The 24,841-nt window shown below is 38.7% G+C and overlaps 1 protein-coding gene across 3 annotated transcripts in view; it reads right to left on the reverse strand.

Moving 5' to 3' along the window:
- CERT1 (ceramide transporter 1) overlaps nt 1–24,841 on the reverse strand; it is a 123,005-nt gene that overhangs the window by 9,374 nt on the left and 88,790 nt on the right. For 2 of the 3 annotated variants that reach the window (XM_043470692.1, XM_043470693.1), the window contains exons 9-13: nt 16,385–16,471; nt 11,291–11,383; nt 4,332–4,427; nt 1,940–2,072; nt 1,374–1,444 (exon numbers count right to left, since the gene is read on the reverse strand). In XM_043470692.1, coding sequence (XP_043326627.1) covers nt 1,374–1,444; nt 1,940–2,072; nt 4,332–4,427; nt 11,291–11,383; nt 16,385–16,471 — 480 coding nt within the window. Of the gene's footprint in view, nt 1–1,373; nt 1,445–1,939; nt 2,073–4,331; nt 4,428–10,698; nt 10,777–11,290; nt 11,384–16,384; nt 16,472–24,841 lie in introns of all 3 variants that reach the window. The other variant, XM_043470694.1, reaches the window with a different exon arrangement.

Here is a 24,841-nt window from a genome sequence, read left to right on the forward strand (position 1 = left end):
GCCACACGGGGAAGCCCAAGAATACTGGAGTGGGTAGCTTATCTCTTCTCCAGTGGATCTTCCTGACCCAGGAATCGAGCCAGGGTCTCTCCTACATTGCAGGCAGATTCTTTACCAGCTAAGCTACCAGGGAAGCCCTATTATTACTGGATTTTGTTGAAAAAATTATGCCAGGACAATTCATTTATTCAACTAACTACAACTGTAACTTAAATTCTGTTATATATAAGATACATTACTTAAATAATCTTTTAGTTTTCCAGAAATAATCCTAATATGACCTATACATTCCTCCCCTCCATCTACTATTTAACAAGCAAAATAATTTCTGCAGGCCATTTTCCAGGACCAATTATATTTAGAAAATAAGAGCCTTCTGATTCTAAACGACTGGTCATTTATTTTCACTGCAAATTAAAGAGCGACCAATATTTTAAAGTCTATTAAATTTCAGACTCTACTTTAACCCCCTAAATCAGTAAGTTAAAACAGAATCTTCACTGTTAGGCCTTTCTTGAGTAGCTGTCATGTAAGTGAAGCCTAAGTCAGAGTCATTAAATATTACATGCCTCAGGTAACAAGACTAGCTCAAGAAACACATAACAAAACTGGAAATATGATCAAATATTCAACTCAATTAAAAATTATTTTAAAAAGAAAAATGAAGTACTTACTGAATCATCATGTTTCTTATATAACATACAAAACTGCTTTTGGTGGATCTCTCCAAAATTTTAATTTATTATTGTTTATTCAACATAACATTTGGCAATGTTAAGAACGGACATAGAGCAGAGTAAGGTAAGACAAATATTCTCTAATTTACACATTTAGATTAACAGAGGAAGAAATGAAGTGAAAGGAAACCAACTTAAATGACAATGTTTCTTTGTGTTCTGGGGCAAGACGAACAACCTCTCAATAGCTGATGCTTAGCAATTTATCCTTGATATCAGATTTAGATCATGTTCACTTTTGAGTCTTAACACAGACTAATAACATACTTTCCATTCTCCTATTACTGTCCCAGGAAATCAATTCATATTTAGTCATTCATTTATTTCCTCTAGAAACTAGATACTAGAAAAACATTTAAATAGATTTCAGTACTTTCTTCTCCAGACTTACTATATATCTTCATCTAACATAATGTTTTAGATATTTTTCAGGTTTGTATTTGTACCCATTTCTGCTTTAAAGCAGAAACGTTTAAACAATCTGATTTACTTTTCGAATACATGAAGTTTGTGATTAATAAAGTCTTTGCATCTTTTTGTGCAACTTAATTTCCTGCCAAATGTTACTTTAGAGAATATTTTATATGTCTCTGTTCAAACTACGCTGGAATCCTTCTGGGATTAAAAGATACTTACCTTGTGAGTTTGATAAATGATGATTGCATTATCAGCTAATGTTTCCACCACATGAAAGTTTTCTATAGTTGCTGCAATGAAGAGAAAATGTCAGTAGTCAAAAAATGTATTACTGTTTCCTAGTATGTGACTAATTCACTTACATTACGAATGGACATTACGGTAAAATGACAGGATCTTGCTCTACTGAGGCTACATCCACATGAAAGCGAGTTTATATTTATTTAGTATTAAGGGTTATAGATGGTGGCAGTGAGATCTAATCACCAGGAGACCTCATTTTCTTTGACCCAGTATCCAGCTCCCACTGCAAGGAAGCAATTCCAATCATGGCTTCATTACTAGGGCACAAATTATTCCCTAACACCATGACCCCTTCCCTCTCTATCATCCTTAATTTACTGAAGCTGAATAAGCTGTTCACCTAGGTTTAGGTGACTATGTTTTAAGCCTGAGAACACCCCACCCCCCACCGACACCACTCCCCCGACAGCCCCCCCTTAATCTACAATTTATCACAGAGCATTTTGTACAATGACAAGCTCAGGTATTATCAGGCAGCTTACTTTCCCAATCATTGCGCACATCAACATTCCAGAAGTAATTGCAGACTTCGTGTCCTGTAACGCCTTTAACTGCATGGGTAGCTTTCAAAGGATCCAGAACAATCCCATTTTCTTCCACTTCTCTTCTATATACCTAGAGGATATATTGTAAAGCATGTTTGAAAAACACTTATGGAACATAAATAAATATTCTGCCAAAAGAAAAATTAAAATTTCAAATTATTAAAAAAGACAATACATAAAAATATTTAAAACTACAATTCCAAAGTGCGCATATGTAATGAGTGAGAGCTACAAATACATCAACTTAAATTAGACATTATTTACTGAACATTCTCAAAGACTATTCATCATGGCTAAAAAGGCCAATACAGCTGGTTACAGCATTATCTCCTTAGGGATAATACGGCAGCTCTGTTCACTGCTGTATCCCCAGCATCTAGAACCGTATCTGAAACACAGAAGGCACGCGATTATTTGTTGCACCAATGATGGAACGCTAAAATCGCATAAAGATCAATGATATCTTGCTTTTAAATAATGAGGTTGCATGCCTTAAGATCTATCTTGCTTTAAATACTGAGACTGTATACATAAACTCCTAAACAAAATTAATTACTTCAAAATTATAGAGGATTTGGTACTTTAGACAGCTCTGCAGTAAGTTCTTTTGAAAAACAAACAGGCTATCACAGAGGAAACCAGCACTCAATTTATGAAGTGCCTATGGGCCGGACACCGTTAGGCATTTCTCCCAATTTCTTCTCTTTTACAACCTCTCTCTCCAAAGTACCTTTCCTTACATATTTATTTATGTTATTGGGACTGATATTTTTTCCAGTAACCAAAACAGGAAACTCTAGACTTTTGATTTCGTCCCTTACACTTCACATAGCTTTTAAGCTTATTAGTAATCTTACTGTAAGACATCCAAAACTTGACTTTTCTACTATTGTATATCTTTTTTAGGTATGTTTTCATCACCTCATACCTGAATCTCCTAAGGGGTTTTCTTGGTCTCTAGTTTCATATCCCTATGAGCCTAGTCCTTCTAAAATGTCACTCTGTGTACAATGGCTAGCTCACTGCTACAGACAATAACACATTCTGTTTAGTGGGTTATTTTATACACCCCATAAACCAGCCCCAATGACTCTCTCTAAAGTTGGGGGAGCACTTTTTCTCTGCCACTCACTTTAGGTGAAGGACCTCCACCTAGACTGTGACTCCTGGCTTCTCTTCACCCTTTCACTTCCCCCTCTTTGCGGAGCAACAGGGACATCTGAATGGTGAACACAGAAGGAGGGTCAGGCAGGCTTGGCTGAACCCCTTCTCCTGTGGGCAGGATGTGTGCTGGGCTGCTTTGGGGGCATGTTCTTGTGGGGGAAGGCCTGTGATTACCTAGTTATGTCAGAAATATTATGTGCCATTCTGGGGAAACATATTAGTAAGACCTCATGACAGCTGGTCTTTATGTTCTCTAATCAGACTGTCAGAATTATAACTAACATACTGGTCTCTCATTTGCTTATCTCCTCTGATTTCTTAATTTGTTCCCTATTCAGGAGGAGAGTAAATTCCAACATCTAATACTGTATCTCACTTGCTAGAATAATTCTGGTTAAAAGTCTGTATAAAACTCCTGAATATAAATGCCCTCGCCTCACCTTTGTGATAACTTTGTTTCCATTTCTAGTCATAGTCCTTGATGTGAAACAATCTGTCTCAAATCTGAGATCTCTTTCAATTTTTCTCCAGTATTCACTTGTACTTTTCATTCAATATTATCTGGTAGAGCTAAATAATTGTATCTTTTAAATGTCAATATCCTCCTTCCAACCAAAGTTTCAGTTTGGAGGGAGTCTTATTAAATATCTCTTTATCGTTAGCATTGTGCCTTGGGCATGAAGTAATCCAAAATTCAACGATACTGCTGTTGGTTTTCACCTGAATGCTCAATCTCTTGTCCCTTGCTCTTACTGTCTTGTGTTTAGGGATATGAGCAAGATTAGCTAATCAATGTCCAAAAAAGGAAGCAGTGAGAGAAAGAACAAGAAAAAGTTAACACCTGGGTACAACATTCAGTCTATTTAAAGAGAGAGAAATATCCAGTCATTAGCGAATTGTGACCTGTTCACATCAAAACCCATTTTCTCCATGGCCAAGGTAAAACAGAAAAATCTGGGTATAGATTTATACTATAATCATAAAAAAAATTATGTAAAAGCTAAACCAGGGAAGCAAAGAGACATTTTATTTCTCAGTATTTAGAGCTTCTTCAATCATCTGTAATAATTTACTTAAAAGAAAATTGTAAGTGCTACCTTACTTAGATCAATAATAATAATACACTATGACTGCAACGGGCTGCAATGAGCCTGCAGGGAATTACCTTCATCTCTCCTTCTTCTACAACCAGCTGCCAGTTGGCATCTCCACCTACATCCTGCAGTGAATAGGTCATGTGGTTCTGCACCATCTCTTCAACCTTAAAAAGAAAAACAGAACCGTAAGAATCCGCATCCAACAATCTCTAAAACAGAACGGTATTCAGTCATTTCAGTTCAGAAATGATGTTTTTAGAAAGCTTAGCAACCAAATGCACAAAGGTTAGTAGGTTTTATACAGTGTTGAAGAGTTTTAGTCCACATTCCAGATATCATATCCAGGTTAATGACAGGAAGGAGAAATGTGGGGAAAGAAGGTGCTTCACTCTACTTAACACTGGCCTAATGTGCATCAAGAGACCAAAATATGTGCTTTCTGGAAAAAAAGAATTACTCCTTCCTTTCCTACAATATGCATTCTCACAGAGATAATGTCTTAAAGCATAATATCATGGAGCATTAAGCGTAGAAGGGGCACAAAGAAACCATCTAGTCCAGTGTTTCTGTAGTTAAATACTACACAGAGATATTAGAAAGCTTGTTGTGTGTCAAGATTTCTCTACAAAAAGAAAATTTTTGTTATTTTACTCAACTCTTTTATCATGAATATAAGCCAACTTAAAAAATAACCAACCTCTCCATATATCTGATTCCATTTCATTATTCTACATTCTTTCTAAATTTCTAACTAAATTTCTTTTACTAAATTTAAATTGCAACCTCTGCTTTTAACTATCAAATTATCTTGACACATCTTTTATAAACAAATAAGAGTCAAATAGTTCATACTCCAAGAAACCTGATTCATCGGTAAGATCTCATTTAAATGTGTTCTCTGGAAACCCTCCCAGTATGAAACATGTTTATAAACAGAAATGAAGTGATAAACAGATTGTCTCTGAAAGAAACTGGCACCTTTTCCATCTACACAGTTTCTAAGTCCTATTTTCTTAACTTTTACTCATAATTTTGTTTTATAGAACATTAAAAGAAGGCAGAAAAGAATTGAAAAATATGTATATTATGCTTCAATTTTAAGATTTATTCCTAAGTTTAACAACTTATTTTACATAAAGTCTATTACATTCATTAGGGAAACGTAAGAACCAGGTTTACATGTATTTTGAATTAAATACGTTAATGATTTGGGGGCAGAGCTCTTAAAATTAGTCACTTTGAAGATATCATTTTTCTGCATATAAGGATATTATCAATATGTTATTGTGATGTGTACACCAAGTTTCCTGGATTTCAGAAGGCATTTTTGGTTACTGAAAGTAGTTATGACTAAAAGTGTCTCTTTAATTGGCAATGATCATCCGAAAAGTTTTTGATAATAGTGTGTAGGCTGAAATTCTACAATCTACGCTTGTACTAAATAAATGTTACATAGTAACTTATTTCTTTATCCATAATCTTTAATGTGAAGGGTGTTGAGTTAGAGAACTGGAAGAAATTTTAAAACATGACTACTAGTACATCTATAATTTTATAAAGCCTTAATTAGAAAACATAACTTCAAAGGCTGACTGGGAATAAAACCTTTGTGTCTTTAAAATTCTGAAATCTTGCTTTGCGAGGTTCAGGATGGATGACTAATGTAGAGTTCCAAGTTACAAATACCACACACCACAGGTGTCTTATTAGAGGAAGAACAAAGCAGTCCCAGGTAGCGTGCACTAACAGAGCCTCCACAGCAGCACTGGCCTAAGGCATCAGTCTGCGTCACACCACGAGTGGGAGGTTATTTTTAATCACTTTTAGATTTCAAGATCTTAGAAATCTCTAGATATGTACATACTTTTTCGGTAGGATACTAGGAGTTAAGAACACCTATATTTATTATGAGGTTAGAGGTAGAAAGAAATATTTCTCCCAAAGAGGCCCTACTTTAAATGGATTATTTGTGAAAAAAGAATGTTAAGGAGTTTATTCTGCTAAAAAAACAAAGAGAGTTCTGTTTAAAAGAACTTTAGTGCCATTTAGCTCTTTTGTTGAAAAAATATGCAGGTAACTGTGCTTCTGTTTGGGAGAGTGTTCCTAAATGAGTGATTTCAGATGTCTGAAAAATGAGAAGCTGCTTTTGATTTGAGTTCTGCTCCAAAAGAAACCAGATTCCACAAATACAAACTGACAGGAGGTAACTTAAGTTTGAAACAATGTACGGTAAATGCATTTAACACTGTCTTGCTAAACAGATGAAGCAACAGAATTCCTATTACAGCTACCACTACATCTATGGAAAAGTTTTCAGTCTTTTGTCCTCATTTACTTCCTTAAGAGGGCTTGAAAACACCCAACAGAGAAACAAACAAGATGTATTCACTACTGTGCTCCTAGGAAATTAACAAAACTAATGAAGTACCCAATTACTTTATTAGCCATGTCTTCAAAGCCTTCACCAAGGAATCTTTATCCATTATGGTATATTCCTTCAAAATATTAAGGTTACAAACAAAGATGATACCAGTAAAATCTCACTGTAATGAATTTTATCTTAAAATAATGCAGTACCAACGTTACTACAGGGGCAATGGCTTGGGCCTTTGTGACCACACTCATATTTCAGATATAAAGATGCTCCATTTACTGTTTTCAGTTATGACTCTGTATCAAAAATAAGTGTAATGCTAGGGACCATTAATTGGATGACATGAATAAATATTTGCCCAAATTTCTGCCTTATCAGGTTCAAAATGTGATATACTAGAAAACAATGTTACTAGAAGTACCTATCACTTAAAAACAAAAAGGGTGAATTTTAGCCTAAGCATAATTTCAGGAATCGTGTCCTTGGTTTTTTGCACCTTGAGTTGAAAATGGTAAGCTGACATAAACAGCATCTTCATAGCAAATGAACTATGAAAAGACTGGAGATAAAGCACATTTGGAGGTGATGGCACTCCAATTCTGACCTTTTCTTTCACTTCACATTTCAATCACTCAGTATGCCATTTTAGCAGGGTAGATCTAAAGAAAATTGTCCTTTGATGGCACAACAAAAGTGTAATGAACCAAAGTCTCAGGAGGGCTCAAACAGAGTTTGAACCTCTTTTTCTTATCCATGTAGAAGGAATACAACTACGCTTATTGTTACAGGGTCATAAAGGGATCTGCTGGACACAATAATTTATTAATAACAAATTAATAGTATACTGCTAACCCAAGAGAAAAATGGTCAACGATATGAACAGTCAATTCACTGAAAAACGCACACAGTCAAGGGGCAAAAATAACACTTTTAGTCTATCACAGTGGCAAATATTAACTAAATTATAATATTCAGTGTCAGTATAGCAAAAGAAAACTGACCCGGGAGTGTAGCTGGTTCAACTTCTCTAATGGACAGTCTGGCAATAAGAATAAAAAAACTTAGGTGTGTGCATGACCTCTGTCCCTAAAACTTTTTCTAGAAATATATTCTAAGAAAATAATCAGATAAATGTACCAAGATGTATATACAGAGAAAGTGTATATACAGGGATGCCTAGGTAGCACTATTTATTAAATAATAGAGACTAACTGAAAATAAATGTTCAATATTAGGCAGGTAAATCTAGCATGCATAGTCATACAACAGACAAGGAGATCTAGACCTATATTTACTGATGGGAAGATGGGTCCAACTACAGGTGTTTAAAAAACAAAACAAAAAAAATGCTAGTTTTTATACAAAACAGTATATATAGAATTATCTACACTGGTAGGAAGAAACTATTACTAAGGTATGTAATTATACTCAATATACATATATATGAAAAAAGGATATGTATATTAATAGTGATCTATTATTTTAGTCTATGTTCTAGTTCAGCTAAATTAGCATTTATCAGCATAAAAGTAATTAGCGATTTTATTTTACATAATAAAAAAGGGAGGGGTGAAATAGAGAATTACCACAACAGTAAAGTTACTAAGGACAAAAGTAGGCAAAAGCTTTACACAGACTTTTTTTTGCAACAGTGATTCTCATCACACATTAACCTGTAGATGTACTACCCACCCTTTGATTTTCTCTCTTTTTTTTCCAACTAAGGATGCTTTTTATTTTCCTTTGGTCTGTGAGTTGACACCTTTACATGGTAACTGTGTTATGGAAATAAATGTGGCCAAAAAGATCCATTTATGAATCTAATTCCTTCCTACTTTCTATACCCTTTCCTTTAGGGGTACTTCATTTTCAACACCTGTCCAAAAGATTCATGTGTTACTACTGATCTCCTAGTGCTGCGCTTAGTCGCTCAGTCGTGCCCAGCTCTTTGTGACCCCAGGGACTGCGGCCGGCCAGGCTCCTCTGTCCGTGGGGATGCTCCAAGCAAGAGTGCTGCGGCAGGCTGCCATGCGCTCCTGCAGGCAGCTTCTTTACCAGCCGAGCTACCAGGGAAGCCCAATTTCCTGACAGAGTCACACATTTTATCTGAAGTTATTTTCAGGGGCAATCTCAGTTTTACTTTTAATTATCCTCTTTAAGCAGGACTATGACCATTACATACCAACAAGAACAAAGTGATCATGAGCCAGGATTTGTATGTAGATGGCATAGCCAAATTAATCAACAGTTAACTGCCAGAGCCCAAGTATGCTAATGATAACAAATAGTTTAGCAAGACAGTAAATACCTGGAGACCTCAATGCTATTGCTCTTAATTTCCCCTTTGGGCATATAAAAGAGCAGAATAACCAGAAGCTTTTAAAAACAAAACCAGATCAATCATGAGCATTGTACATTAGGAAAAAAAATACTAGAAAGATTTTTCTCAACTGAGTTACACAAGAAATTAGGTGGAGAATTAAGCTACATTTGGAAGTCTTATAAAAATCTGGGCACCTGCTCCTCGACATTTCACTTGTATCTGAAGGCTTTCAGCTGTTTTATATATTCTATAACTAAGGTCCAGGTCTCGATTCTGAAGCCCTAATTCTTAGGCACCTATAAACAGTTCAAATTCTTTTCTTTCTCTCATTACATTTTCTTTAACTTATGGCCTGTATATTTCTAGATTTTAAGAGAAAATAGTGACCAGTAATGATGTCTTTTTAAGAGTCTGTTATTTTATTATTTCAATGCAAGGCGGAGCTTAGCAAATAAACCAGTCTCCCAGTATTATTCAGTTTGGTCACTGATTTATTGTAAAATAAAAGTCACTATTTTAAAAGCATGCATAAATGAATTAGCAGGAGGTGAGAAATATTGTAATAAATCTGGCTAAGGGTAATTTCTGATGAGGAACTGACATATCTCCTTCCCAAAAATGTTCAAGGAGAAAAAAGCTACAAAAGTCAGAAAAAAACCTGAGTCGTAAACAATTTTCTTCTTTATTACATTGTTGAAAACTAATGTAAATTTTATTCATACACCTGGTTTAAACTGATTTTTAAAAATCATTTACTATAAAACTCTGAGAGAAAAAATTAATGCAGATAATTCTGATTAGCTCAAAGAAATAATATTGCAATGATAAAAGCTCATTTATTGAGCACTTACTACATGCTAGGTTCTAGTTCTAACACAGTCCTAGCTAGATGACAGAAGCAAAGCACAGAGGAGTTAGAAAAGTTGTCAAATATCCTGCAGGAAACCGGATTTAAACTTGGTCATTTTGACTAGAGAGTTCAGGTTCTTAACATATGATGACATACCACAATCGAAATGCAATCACCATAAAAATACAAGGTTGAATGGCAAATATGTGAAGATTAAAAAAAATTTTTTAACCTAATGCTGATGCTCGATTTTATTATGAGGGCAGAGACTGCGCACATCCAAATCCCTATCCTAAATTCCTAAATGATGCTGATACTAAATAATTTAAAATCAATTTCCACAGATTTATCATATGGACAGGAATACTCATTTCCAAGGGTAATCTACCTAAGGAAAATACAACCAGTTCAACAAAACTTTTAATGGTAATGAGACAAATTTTATTTAAAAAGTTACTTCCCTGTTGAATATATCATGAGATATTTTAAATTACATTGGAAGTGAGACTTGAAACCCGCTTTGATGCTATAACATATCCTATAGACCATGTCCACAAAAGTTGCTGTACCCTGTCTGAAGAAACAGATATCACAGGATAGTTAAAAACCAGATACCTTCTACTAGCTTCAGTTCAATTTGAAATCTTTCAGGAGTGCCTCCTATGTGGTGAAATTCCAAGCTATTCACAACAGAGGATACAAAGGGCACATGCATGCCTGACAGAGAAACTATTTAGCAGATAAGGAAGGCTTGTTTAATGTTTGATGTTACTATTTAAAATTCAAACCAAAACAAGTGGCCTAATCAAAAGACTTCTAGGAACTGGGAAAGCAGGCTGAAATATAGCACAGAAAGACTCAAGTCCACTCTATACATTCATACAGTACCTGGGAGCTGAATCTGTGAACATCGTCAGAGGCACTGACTAGATCAATGGAAGACATGGAGGAAGAGCGACTATAGGGCTACCAGAGACAGACAAAGAAAAAACCAAGTCATCAGAACAAAGGCACAACAGAGCATTCAGTACCAACTTCCAAACACGAGATAAAGAAAGAGAGAACAAAGCACTATATGGAACAGGCTCAGCAGCGAGCGCTGACTTCATGCACCTATTATGTGTAATGCTCCAAAATCTTTCTATAAAGAATGCAGGCTGCCAATAATACAAAATGGTACCACTTAACCCCAGAGAAAAAAGATTTAATATCACTGGTTAAGTTTCTGGTTAACTGTTTTGGACAAGCCATTCCCTATTCCCCACCCTTCTTTTCCCTTAAATAAAAATGGAAGAACATTATATTCAGAAGATTTCTAACAGTTTTTCAAGGATGTCTATGGAAGAAAACATGTAATACCAAACGAAAAAAATCTCATTACTTAAATTCAGGAAAATGAAGAAAACTTATGTAACAGGATAGTTTCATCAACAGTGAAGAATATAGCATGTACTTTCAGTAAACTCTGGCATTAGCTTACCTTTTGGACAAATCTGTGAGTCCCCACAGAAGAAAAGGCATCTCCAGATGGCATTGAAGTAGACCAATGTAACCTGACCTTTTCACTCTGCGACTAAGAAAGCACATAATTTTAAACAGGAAGGTTACAAAGTGTATTTTGCAGCTTAAGAGTGAATAATGTAACATTTAACTACTTAACAGTTTAGTATTTATAAATATTTGAATTATGAATCTACTCTAAAGACACAAGCCTTGCCAAATCTTGACACTTGATGTATCCTGATTTTCTTCTTTCAGATTCCAAAGGTACTAACCTTAGACCAAGGATATTGATAGCCCCTTGAATATTTCTTTTTTCCAAAGTCTAAAGAAGTTTTCATTGATTCTCTTCAATTCCAACTCAACCACCATGCTGATATTCAGTAGAGGAGCATTTTTAAGCCAGAAGGGATGATCTAAATCATCCTGTCCAAGCCCTTGATTCAAAGACTAGAAAACCAAGGCCCAGAGGATTTAAGTAATAAGTGTTGAGCTACACAGTTAGTGGCAAAACTCAAGACTAACTTGTCTTGATTGCACAGTTCAAAACTCTTCCACAAATAACCCAGATTAAAACAAAAGGAAAAACACAGTGAAGGGGAAAAAAACTAACCAAAAAAACCCTAAACACCGTAAAAAACCAAATACAAGGATGCTATTTCAGATGCTATATTTTTGGCACCCAAAATGAGAACTCACTTAGGAACTGAAAGTTTTAGAGTTCTGCATGTTAAAAAACGGGAAATGAGATCTATAAAATGAACATGAAGAGCAAACAGCCACTGTTGCAGACGCCTTACCTGGGCAGACAGATCAGTACATGGGCACTACCAACTTAAAAACAATACACAACCTGCGAGCTGGGAGCCGAGTTTCACTTGGGGCAAAAGGAGGACCACAGCCAGGGGGTGGCTCCGAGACACTGCTCCACAGGCAGTGAGGGGAGGTCGCATCTTTGTGATTCTGGTGAAGGGGGAGTACATGCAATCAAGTGCATTTTTGCATATTTCAGCTAGTGGAGTAGCAGACATCACCATGAAGGAATTCAGTATCTTTTCTAGATATGAGATGCAAGAACTGGACCCATAAAATCACCTCCTAAAAATATCTATCTGAAGGCCTATTCTGCCAATTTTCCCAGAGCATGGAGTGCCTCATTCCTCCTCTCCAACCTGTACTCTGTTCAGGCAGTGCTGAAGGACAGCAGTTGCAGCAGCACCTGTGATTTAATCTGTGAAGAGGCAGGTGGCAAGTGCCCATCTATAGCTGACAGCACAAGAGCCCTCACTGCCTTAACATCAAAAGGAATAACAAGCCAATTTTTCTATGCAAGTTAATTTAGGGTATATAACTGACACACATGACTTATTTCTAAGATGCTTATAGTCTTGAGAAGAATAACTAAAATCCAAGCATAAGTACCATCTAGTGATTAAGTTCAGTTCAGTTCAGTCAGTCAGTCATATCTGACTCTTTGCAACCCCATGGACTGCAGCACACCAGGCCTCCCAGTCCATCACCAACTACCAGAGCTGGCTCAAACTCATGTCCATTGAGTCAGTGATGCCATCCAACCATCCTGTCCTCTGTCATCCCCTTCTCCTCCTGCCTTCAGGTAGCCAAAGTATTGGAGTTTCAGCTTCAGCATCAGTCCTTCTGATGAATACTCAGGGTTGATTTCTTTTAGGATTGACTGATTTGATCTCCTTGCCGTCCAAGTGACTCACAAGTCTTCTTCAACACCACAGTTCAAAAGCATCAGTTCTTCAGCACTCAGCTTTCTTTATGGTTCAACTCTCACACCCATACATGACTACTGAAAAAACCATAGCTTTGACTAGACGAACCTCTGTTGGCAAAGTAATATCTCTGCTTTTTAATATGCTGTCTATGTTGGTCATAGCTTTTCCTCCAAAGAGCAAGCATCTTTTAATTTCATGGCTGCAGTCACCATCTGCAGTCATTTTGGAGCCCAAGAAAAGAAAAGTATGTCACTGTTTCCATTGTCTCCCCATCTATTTGCCATGAAGTGATGTGACCAGATGTCATGATCTTAGTTTTTTCAATGTTGAGTTTTAAGCCAGCTTTTTCACTCTCCTCTTTCACTTTCAAGAGGCTCTTTAGTTCTTCTTCACTTTCTGCCATAAGGGTGGTATCATCTGCATATCTGAGGTTACTGATATTTCTCCCGGCAATCTTGATTCCAGCTTGTGCTTCAACCAGCCGAGTGTTTCTCATGATGTACTCTGCATATAAGTTAAATAAGAAGGGTGACAACATACAGCCTTGACGTATTCCTTTCCCGATTTGGAATCAGCCCGTTGTTCCACGTCTAGTCCTAAGTGTTGCTTCTTGACCTGCATACAGATTTTTTAGGAGGCAGGTAAGGTGGTCTAGTAAACCCATCCGTTGAAGAATTTTCCAGTTTGCTGTCATCCACACAAAGGTTTTAGCGTAGTCAATGAAGCAGAAGTAGATGTTCTTTTGGAACTCTCTTGCTTTTTCTATGATCAAACGAATGCTGGCAATTTGATCTCTTATTCCTCTGCCTTTTCTAAATTCAGCTTCAACATCTGAAAGTTCTCAGTTCACATACTCAGCTCATATAGCCTGGCTTGGAGAATTTTGACCATTACTTTGCTACCGTGTGAGATGAGAGCAACTGTGCAATAGTTTGAGCATTCTTTGGCATTGCCTCTCTTTAAGATTGGAATGAAAACTGACCTTTTCCAGTCCTGTGGCCACTGCTGAGTTTTCCAAATTTGCTGGCATATTGAGTGCAGCACTTTCACAGCATCATCTTTTAGGATCTGAAATAGCTCAACTGGAATTCCATCACCTCCACTAGCTTTGTTTGTAGTGATGCTTCCTAAAACCCACTTGACTTAGCATTCCAGGATGTCTGGTTCTAGGTGAATGATCACACCACCATGGTTATCTGGGTCACAGAGATCTTTTTTGTATAGTTCTGTGTATTTTTGCCACCTCTTCTTTATACCTTCTGCTTCTGTTAGGTCCATACCATTTCTGTCCTTTATTGTGCCCATCCTTCCATGAAATCTTTCCTTGGTTATCTCTAACTTTCTTGAAGAGATCTCTAGTCATTCCCATTCTATTGTTTTCCTCTATTTGGTTGCACTGATCATTTAGGAAGGCTTTCTTATCTCACCTTGCTATTCTTTGGAACTCTGCATTCAGATGGATATATCTTTCCTTTTTTCTTTGCCTCTTTTGTCTCTTCTTTACTCAGCTATTTGTAAGGCCTCCTCAGACAACCATTTTTCCTTATTGCATTTCTTTTTCTTGGTGATGTTTTCCATCACAGCCTCCTGTACAATGTTAGGAACCTAGTGGTAATATACGGTACCATCTAGTGGTAATACATAGTAACTGCACTGTTGCAGAATTAAAGTGAGAAAGTGAAAGAAAGTGAAAGTGCTAGTTGCTCAATTGTGTCTGACTCTTAGGGACCCATGTACTGTAGCTCACCAGTCTCCTCCATCCATGGAATTCTCTAGATAAGAATACTGGAATGGGTAGCCATTCCATTCTCCAGGGGATCTTCTTTCCAACCTAGGGATTGAACCTGGGTCTCCTGCACTGCAGGCAGATTCTTTACCATCTGAGTCACAGGGAAGCCTCTAAAGAAGGTGAAGACCCAAATTAATCTTGAAACTGAGTTCAAGGATTTAAGAAATACTTCCCTTCAATTTCCACAGAAGGGGCTTAGTATAACTGCTGTGAATTTAATGATGATAAAACACTAAGCAAAGTTAAAAGTGAGAAAGTAATTAAGGTGAAGGTAGTGAAAGCAATAAATGAGTTAATAAAAACTGAATGGTACTAACGTAGAACAAAAATAAACTCTTGATCATCTTCCTTTCGAATTCATATAGTATTTGGTGATGAAGAGGAATTCAAAGAGACTGTTTTACTCAGAGCAAATATACGCTTTGTATTAATAGAATGATAATAAAATTGGATAATGATAATAGAATGATAATAAAATTGGCTGAGAGAAATATCAATAACCGCAGATGACACCACCCTTATGGCAGAAAGTTTGAAGAAGAACTAAAGAGCCCCTTGATGAAAGTGAAAGACAAGAGTGAAAAAGCTGGCTTTAAATTCAACATTCAGAAAACTAAGATCATGGTATCCAGTCCCATCACTTCATGGCAAACAGATGGTGAAACAATGGAAACAGTGACAGACTTTATTTTCGGGGGGCTCCAAAATCACTACAGCTGGTGACTGTAGCCATGAAATTAAAGGACGGCTGCTCCTTGGAGGAAAAGCTATGATCAACCTAGACAGGATACTTAAAAGCAGAGATATTACTTTGCCAAAAAAAGTCCGTCTAGTTAAAGCTGTGGTTTTTCCAGTTGTCATGTGTGGATGTGAGAGTTGGACTATAAAGAAGGCTGACTACCAAAGAATTGATGCTTTAGAACTGTGGTGTTGGAAAAGACTCTTGCGAGTCCCTTGGACTGCAAGGAGATCCAACCAGTCCCTCCTAAAGGAAATCAGTCCTGAATATTCATTGGAAGGACTGATGCTGAAACTGAAACTCCAATCTTTGGCCACCTGATGTGAAGAACTGACTCAATGGAAAAGACCCTGATGCTGGGAAAGACTGAAGGCAGGAGGAGAAGGGGATGACAGAGGATGAGATGGTTGGATGGCATCACTGATTCAATGGACATGAGTTTGAGTAAGCTCCGGGAGATGGTGATGGACAGGGAAGCCCGATGTGCTGCAGTCGATGGGGTTGCAGAGAATGACATGACTAAATGGTTGGACTGAACTGAAAATTGGATACTTCAAAGAGAACAGGCAGAATATTTCCATTCAATTTCATGTTATTTATGCATGCTTCATTTAAACAATTATTAATCTTCCTTTCTATTGTTTGAAAATTGATCAATGAAGAAAGTGACTTATAAAGGTTCTTCTTTATTTGTGACTCAATGTAGACACAGTTCATTTCTTAGGTTATTAGGATCATGATTTCAAATTCTAATTATATGAAATATATACCAAGGATTTTTAAAAATTTTAAAAATTTACATACCTGTTCTTCTATTTTATCTTGTCTGTCAAGAGCAGCTTCAACAGCATCAAAGAACTCCTCTTCATTAATCAAACTGTTTGGGCCTTCCTATTCAGACACACAGCGGGGTGTGGGGGAAGTGGTTGATTCAAGAAAATAGAAAACACTGATAGTCTTGGCATTAACTCTCAGAGAAAATTAAAAAGTGAGCTGTCAAACATTTTGGAACCAGTTATTACACCAGATAATACACAAAGATGAACAACATATGTTCTATGCAAAGTCACTAGTGTTACAATTAATTCACTCACTCGGGACTCAAATACTTACTATATATTCACCAACACTGTGTTAGGGCAGATACAGTTGAACAGGGAGCTGGTGAACTATATGGCCAATTCCAGTCCACTGTCTACTTTCAGAATGGCCTTTAAGCTCAGCGTTTCATTTTTAAGTGGTTGAGAAACAAGAAAAGAGTAACATTTCAAAGAATCCCCTGGTGGTCCAGTGGTTAGGACTCTGCACTCTCCCTAATGAGGGTCCAAGTTCAATCTCTGGTTGGAAAACCAAGACCCCACAAGTTGAGCGGTGTGCCCCCAACCCCCAAATCACGACATGGGAATTGTATGAAATCAGAGCTTTATTGGGACATAATCACACTCATTCATTTATGGACTGTCCATGTCTGCTTCCATGCTACAGTGGCAGAGTTGAGTACCTGTAACTTGAGTACTTGTCAGAAACCATATAAAACTGCAGGAAGGCTTTAAGTACAAAGTTGCAGAAGATCTATAGCCAATGAAAAGTAACGACAGGGTTTCTGAAGGGGATCTTCCTAAGCAAAGACAATCACATCATAGAGAAAGAAAAGCTGAACTGATGCTTGAAAGCCTGCTTAGAACGGTAGAGCAGTGGCTCTCAATCACTTGAGGAACTGCCTGGGGAACTTATTAAAATGAAAAATCCCAGGCCCCAATTCAAAGAAATTACTTTTTAGTAGGTCTTGGGTAGAGCCAGGAATATGCATGTTAATAAGTCCTCCAAGTAGTTCTAATGCAAGTAGAACCTCAGCTGCATCACAAGATAAAAATACAAAGAATAACAGCAAAATGGAAACAAGCAAGGTATGTGCATATCTTGCAGTGATAAAACACATTTAAGTGGACTGAACAACAAGTAGACTATACACGGAACAGGAGCACTGTTGGGGTCCAGAGTAGGCTACCCCATGGTTCTCAATGGCATATTGAGTATTTTGAATTAAAGTTACTTAAGAAATGTCCAATGCAAGAGGGACACTCTGACACTCCAGTCTCCCTGAAAACAGGAAGCAAATCTCACGTGAAATGTGCATTCCCTGCATCCAGAGGTTGCTTTGTTGTTGCTGTTGAGCTGCTAAGTCGTGTCTGACTTTCAATCCCATGGATTATAGCCTACCAGGCTCCTCTGTCCATGGAATTTTCCAGGCAAGGATATTGGAGTGGGTTGCCATCTCCTTCTCCAGGGGACCTTTGTGATCCAGGGATCAAGCCCTGGTGGATTCTTTACTACTGAGCTTCCGTAGGAGGCCCCATCATCCCATCAATTCCTCAAAAATTTATTGTTTCTTTGTTGAATGAACATAAAAGCTGACTGCTTTGGCCTCTTTCTGTGAGAGGTCTTTCTGTGAGGTCCCATTTCTGTGAGACCCCACCATGCACATGAATTAAAATTTGTTTTTCTCGTGTTAATCTGTCTCATGTCAAGTTTATTATTAGTCCAGCCACAAGAACTCAAGGAGGGTAGAGGGGGGAATATTCCTCCCCCCAGCAGCTTCATATTATGGTTAAACTGAAGGCTGAAAAGGCAGGCTTGGGTTTAAATTTCCTAAATTTTTAAATATACAAAATAAGACAAATGAACTATTGTGGGTCCGTCTGGAATCTTCCCAATTAAGACTGAAAATTCCAAGTCACCACGACTCCATCAAAAAGTCTGTAGTAACTCATCCCTACCCTGCCACAGACTGGGGCCCCACAAGAAGAGCGGGACGAACTGTGCTGTGGCGCTTCTGTTATTTGGCACAGGAATATCAGAAATCCTGATTCAGTGCAACAGTTCTAGAGGATCCTGCCAAAGTCACTTCAAAAACCCCCTAAACTTTTTAATTTAATACAGCACACATAGAAGTGCACATCTCAATGAATTACCAAAATATCCCTTTGGCACGTGGATTATTCTGAGCTAGCTAAAAACAAACAAAGGCCTGAAAGAGTCAGGAAGAAACTTTGATCTTCCCCTCTCATGACCTAAAAATGTTTTAGATAGAGTCTCTGTGCCCAGAACAGAGCAATCACTAGAGAGATCTGCAAGGAATGTGGGCTAGATGTTATGAGGGAAACTCAGCAGGATTTAGAGACCAGAGCCTGCAGTGTGCCATTCTTTCTGCGTGGCCCAGCAAACACTGGTTTACCAAACACCTGCTTTTCCGTCTTCAGGTGAATTACCTCACCGCCGTCTTTTAAGTTCCAAACCAGCATGTCCCCATCTTTTGTCTTTAGCTTAAGATGGTATTTAAGGTGAGGGCTTTGGCCATTTTGGGGAGTTACTCAGTTTCCCTGAATTTCTCCCACACAGACATATCATTAAACCTTGATCTTCTCCTGTTAATCTGTCCTGTGTCAATTTGTCAATTTAATTTTTTAGACGAGCCAGAAAAAACAAAGAAAAGTAGAGGAAGATTTATTCCTCCCTAACATAACCATCTAATGACCAGCTATATCATGAAAAAGAGTCCTGCAGGGCTCCCTTTATAAAGCCAAAACATTTCAGACACTCAAATGTCAGCAGAATCACTTTGGTCTCTGTTGATGTTACAAAACCATAAAATATCCAAAATCAAATGTTTTCTAATGATTTTTAAATTCTACTGATCATAACCACATCTATAAGAAGTTGTAATGCTCATTCAATCTATTCAAGAGTCAGAGTCTCAGGAGTCTACCAATTGGGAACTGCAGTGTTAAAAATCTGAGGAAGAACTGGAATAAAATTTCCTTTATTAAAAAACTTAAGTTCTCACTGCAAAAAAAAAAATTGTAAAAATGTAAGGAGATAGACGTTGTGATCACGTTACAGCATGTATGTGTACTGAAAGTTGCTCACTCACGTCTGACTCTCTGCAACCCCATGGACGATACAGTCCACGTAATTCTCCAGACCAGAATACTGGCACGGGTAGCCTTTCCTTCTCCAGGGATCGGACCCAGCTCTGCCATATTGCAGGCAGATTCTTTACCAGCTGAGCCACAAGGGAAGCCCGTGTGTGTGTGTGTGTGTATTCTTTACCAACTGAGCCACCAGGGAAGCCTCTGTGTGTGTGTGTGTGTGTGTGTGTGTGACCAACTGAGCCAGGGAAGCCCGTGTGTGTGTGTGTATTCTTTACCAACTGAGGCACCAGGGAAGCCTGTGTGTGTGTGTGTGTGTGTGTGTGTGTGACCAACTGAGCCAGGGAAGCCCATGTGTGTGTGTGTGTATTCTTTACCAACTGAGCCACCAGGGAAGCCTCTGTGTGTGTGTGTGTGTGACCAACTGAGCCAGGGAAGCCTCTGTGTGTGTGTGTGTGTGTGTGTGTGTGACCAACTGAGCCAGGGAAGCCTGTGTGTGTGTGTGTGTGACCAACTGAGCCACCAGGGAAGCCTCTGTGTGTGTGTGTGTGTGTGTACCTAAGCATTACATTGTACACCGTAAACTTACACAATGTTATATGTTAATTATATTTCAACAAAGTTGTAAATAAATAAATGTCCTCTGAAATAAAAACAAAAAACTTAACTTTTCTATCTCATTAAGCTTACCAAGGAAAAGAGCTATTTATTGCTAAGTCTATGGGACACTTCGAGTCTTTATCTTACTTATTAGCAGAGTTTATGTTAATGATCTTCATTGGTGCCATCATCCCCTCAGTTCAGTCCGTTCAGCTGCTCAGTCGTGTCCGACTTTGTGACTCCATGGACCGCAGCACGCAAGGCTTCCCTGTCTATCACCAACTCCTGGAGCTTGCTCAAACTCATGTCCATCAAATCGGTGATGCCATCCAACCATCTCATCCTCTGTCGTCCCCTTCTCCTCCCACCTTCAATCTTTCCCAGCATCAGGGTCTTCTCCAATGAGTCAGTTCTTCGCATCAGGTGGCCAAAGTATTGGAGCTTCAGCTTCAGCATCAATGCTTCCAATGAATATTCAGGACTGATTTCCTTTAGGAGGGACTGGTTGGATCTCCTTGCAGTCCAAGGGACTCTCAGAAGTCTTCTCCAACACCACAGTTCAAAAGCACCAATTCTCCAGCACTCAGCTTTCTTTATAGTACAACTCTCACATCCATACATGACTACTGGAAAAACCATAGCTTTGACGAGATGGACCTTTGTTGACGAAGTAATGTCTCTGCTTTTTAATATGCAGTCTATGTTTGTCATAGCTTCCCCCTGGGATCTGTAATTTCCCATCCTCTTGGGTAAAGAATTTGCCTGCCAATGCAGGAGACATAAGAGAACAGGGTTCAATCCCTGGGCTGGGCAGATCCCCAGGAGGAGGGCACAGCAAACCACTCCAATATTCATACTTGGAGAATCCCATGGACAGAGAAGCCTGGTGGGCTATGGTCCACGGACAGAGGAGCCTGGTGGGTTACGGTCTGTAGAGTCACAAAGGATCAGACATGACTGAAGCAACTTAGCATGCACTTGGGCTTCCCAGGTGACACCCTCTGGGAATGCACCAGCCAATGCAGAAGACATGGGTTCATCCTTGGGTCAGGAAGAGCCCTTGGAGTAGGGGAATGGCAACCCACTCTAGTATTCCTTGCCTAGAAAATTCCATGGACAGAGGAGCCTGGTGGGCTATAGTCCATGGGGTTGCAAAGAGTTGGATACAACTAACCACGCACTATGCACTGGGAAAAGCAAGCACTTTTTCGGGTTCCCGAGCGGGTTCCTCCTCTGTCTACTCCTTAAATGTGAGTGCTCCTCAGGGTTCCACCTTTGCTCTCCCCACAGCATTCTTACTATTTCTATGACTTCAGTCATCATCTGAAGATTCCCAAGTTCACAGCCTGCCATCTCACTCCCAAGTGTAGATCTTTACATCTAGTAATACGTAAGACAGACTCCTCATGTGAATGTTTCAGCTTATACGCACCATGTCTAAAACCTGTTCTTCTTCCCTCTCCACATCAATCTGTGTAAGGCAGAAACCTGGGCCTGTTCTTGAACTCCTCCTTTTTTCCCTCATTCAGTCACCACATACTACTTTGCAAATATCTGATTTGTCCATGTACATTCCTACTGTTCTATCCGAATTCAAGCTATCTTCAATTCTCACCTGTAATACCGAAAAAAGTCTCCAAGGCCTTAGTCAGAACTGTCATCTTCAGTCCACTCTCCTCACTGCAGGAAGTAAGAATGACTTTTCTAAACTGCAAATCTGGAAAGTTCCTGTGCCTCAAACCCACTGCCTGAGGCAGATTTTTCCAGCCAGTCTCGCCACTCCCCACTTCGGCTAGGCCCCACCCTCCACATATAAGTGCTTTGTGTTACCCTGTGGCAAAATGCTCTCTTTTCCTTCTGGTCTTCAAATGCTTTTTCTTCAGCGCCTACAAGCAAACACTTTCCAGGCTATCCACTTGGTTAACAAATACTAAGCTTAGTCACTCTTAAGGTTTCGGCTCAGATGTTACTACACCTGGAAGCCTTCCCTGACTTAATATCCTCCCAGTGTTAAGTGTTCCATAACAAACATTCTAATACCCATTAACTACTCTGTGTTTCTACTCTATGTACTTAGTTGGGTTCCCTGGCAGCTTGGTGGTAAAGAACCCACCTGCCAAATTCAGGAGACCCGGGTTCCATCCCTGGGTCGGGAAGATCCCCTGGAGAAGGAAATAGCAACCTACTCCAGTACTCTTGCTTATGAAATCCCACAGACAGAGGAACCTGGCAGGCTATAGTCCACCAGGTTGCAAAGAGTCAGACATGACTTACTGACTAAACAACAACAACAAGGTCCCTGGGCAGGATCCTTGTTTGTCTCATTCTTAAAATATCACCCATGCCCAGCAGGGCTTCCCTGATGGCTCAGCTGGTAAAGAATCCACCTGCAATGCAGGAGAGCTGGGTTCAATCCCTGGGATGGGAAAATCTCCTGGAGAAGGCAAAGGCTACCCACTCCAGTATTTTGGCCTGGAGAATTCCACGGACTGTATAGTCCATGAGGTTGCAAAGAGTCAGACACAACTGAATGACTTTCACTGTCAGTGTTTATAAAACCAAAATAAATGATGATGACGATAATGGGCTTTTAAAATTTCATTCATGATTTTAAAATGGTTGCTTGTTCACTTTTATGCCTAGAGGTGTCTTGCATTAGTTAAATCTTAAGGAATGGATTTAAGATTGTAATTTCTGAGGCTACAGATGACAGAAACAGGTAAATCTTTGTTCAATAACTAGAACACTGTGAATGTTTGATAAGAATAAAACAAAATCATATTTTGAATTAGTATCTAAAATCCAATGGTTCAAAACTTGAAAAGGAGAAAAAGGTGTAAGAACAGGCACTAGTTTAAGGATTACATAACTTGAAACTACAGGGATTTGAAATAAAATGACAAGATACAAATTTTAACGTAGAAAAAAACTCTTTTCTGCCCTTTGGCCCTCCCCTTTCCCCTCCACTATTTATTGTATATCTGCTTTATGCATCATGACCAAATCTTCCCCATCAGGAAGAATACCTGCCTAAGGGCTTCCTTGATGGCTCAGCTGGTAAAGAATCCGCCTGCAATGCGGGAGACATGGGTTTGATCCCTGGATTGGGAAGATGCCCTGGAGAAGGGAATGGCTACCCACTCCAGTATTCTGGCCTGGAGAATTCCATGGACTGTATAGTCCATGGGGTCGCAAAGAGTAGGACATGACTGAGCAACTTTCACTTTTCAATCCTAAAGTGCAACAGTTTCCTAGTATCAACAAGACAACTCCTAAAAAGATAAACTTCTTGATCCCGTAAGGCATCACACGACATCACTTTGTTCCTGTAGAACTGGGCTGTGCCAACTGTCAATATTACATCATTTGATGTACTGCCCCATCTCAAAAAACTTACACTACTGTGCTTTGACTTCTAATGCGCAGAACAGCTCTCCTCAATTTGGCTTGAATACAATTTTCCATTTCTTTCTCAGACAGACTGATTAATTTTCATCAACATGCATGGTTTAGCTGGCAGGAATATCAGATACCCACTAAATGACACTTGGGAGCCCACATAGAACCAATGCTCAGTACCAAGCATGGGCCCATAGAGCCCACCATCTTATCAGGACTCCTCAGGGGTTCTGGTGAGTTCTCCTAGTATCCAAATCTCATTGTTTGAATGACGATCCTGAAAATTTTATTCATGCTATTTCACTCAAGATTTGGAGTCTCAAGGGGCACTTGTGCATTTCTTAGGCAGGACCTAGGGATTCTGGACAAGGGGCCCAGGGAAACACAGATGGCTGGGTATTTGTTAAATTTGGCTCAAATTGGGGGAAAAAAAAAAAGAGGGCTGATACATGGTCTGAACAAAGCTTTTGTTAGTGAAATGAGAGAATGAATTACTCAGCTCTGAGAATAAGGGAGCTCCACTACAGTCATTAAATAAATTATTAAGCAAATACTACTCACGGGGGGAACTGAGGGGGAAGCACAACTGAGGCCGATAACCTAGAGCTCCAAGCACAAATGCTAGTTGCAGACGGCCACAGGGAGAACCACGCCCTGTGAGGTGAACTCCTTGGGGCTAGACTCAGAACAAGCACACATCTGATCTGCCACACTGTCCTCAGAATCTTGTTCAGATCACATCTCATATCCCATATCTGAATTAGGCTACAAAATAATGAGAAATTGTGCCTTACAGCCAAACCCTTTGGATGGACAGTCACCAATGAGAATACCAGCTGGGTTTATGTATGCTTGCAAGTTCTTAAAAGCAACTAGAGGATTTCACCCCTAAAATAGTCACAATAGGTTCTTTTAGCACTTCCAAACTGATTTTAAAAATCAGTTTTCTTTTCTAAAATTATATTAGCAGGGAAAAATATTCATCAGGCTAGCTTCTTAGACCCATTGAGTGGGAAAGTCTACTAAATTGTTAAAATTTTACAGAGTTCTCATCTTAAATATCGTACCTATTTTAATTGGTATACATAAGCCCCCAAAGACTTCAAAATTTCAAAAATCTAATTGAAAGACTTGTTGTAGAAGGCTAAAAAAAGATTGATGATATAAAAGGTACCTAAACTTTAACTGCTATTCCCCCTCTATTAATAATCTTCCGTCCTAATTGCCTTTCTACTCAGAAAACACTATCAAATGGTTACTTTTAGGAAAGGGAACACATGAGGCTTGTAGGCAAGCCTCTTCAGATCAAGGGCCACAGTTAGAATTTCTTAAA

Source organism: Cervus canadensis, chromosome 6 (assembly GCF_019320065.1).
Source record: "Cervus canadensis isolate Bull #8, Minnesota chromosome 6, ASM1932006v1, whole genome shotgun sequence".
In the NCBI taxonomy this organism is placed as follows: domain Eukaryota; kingdom Metazoa; phylum Chordata; class Mammalia; order Artiodactyla; family Cervidae; genus Cervus; species Cervus canadensis.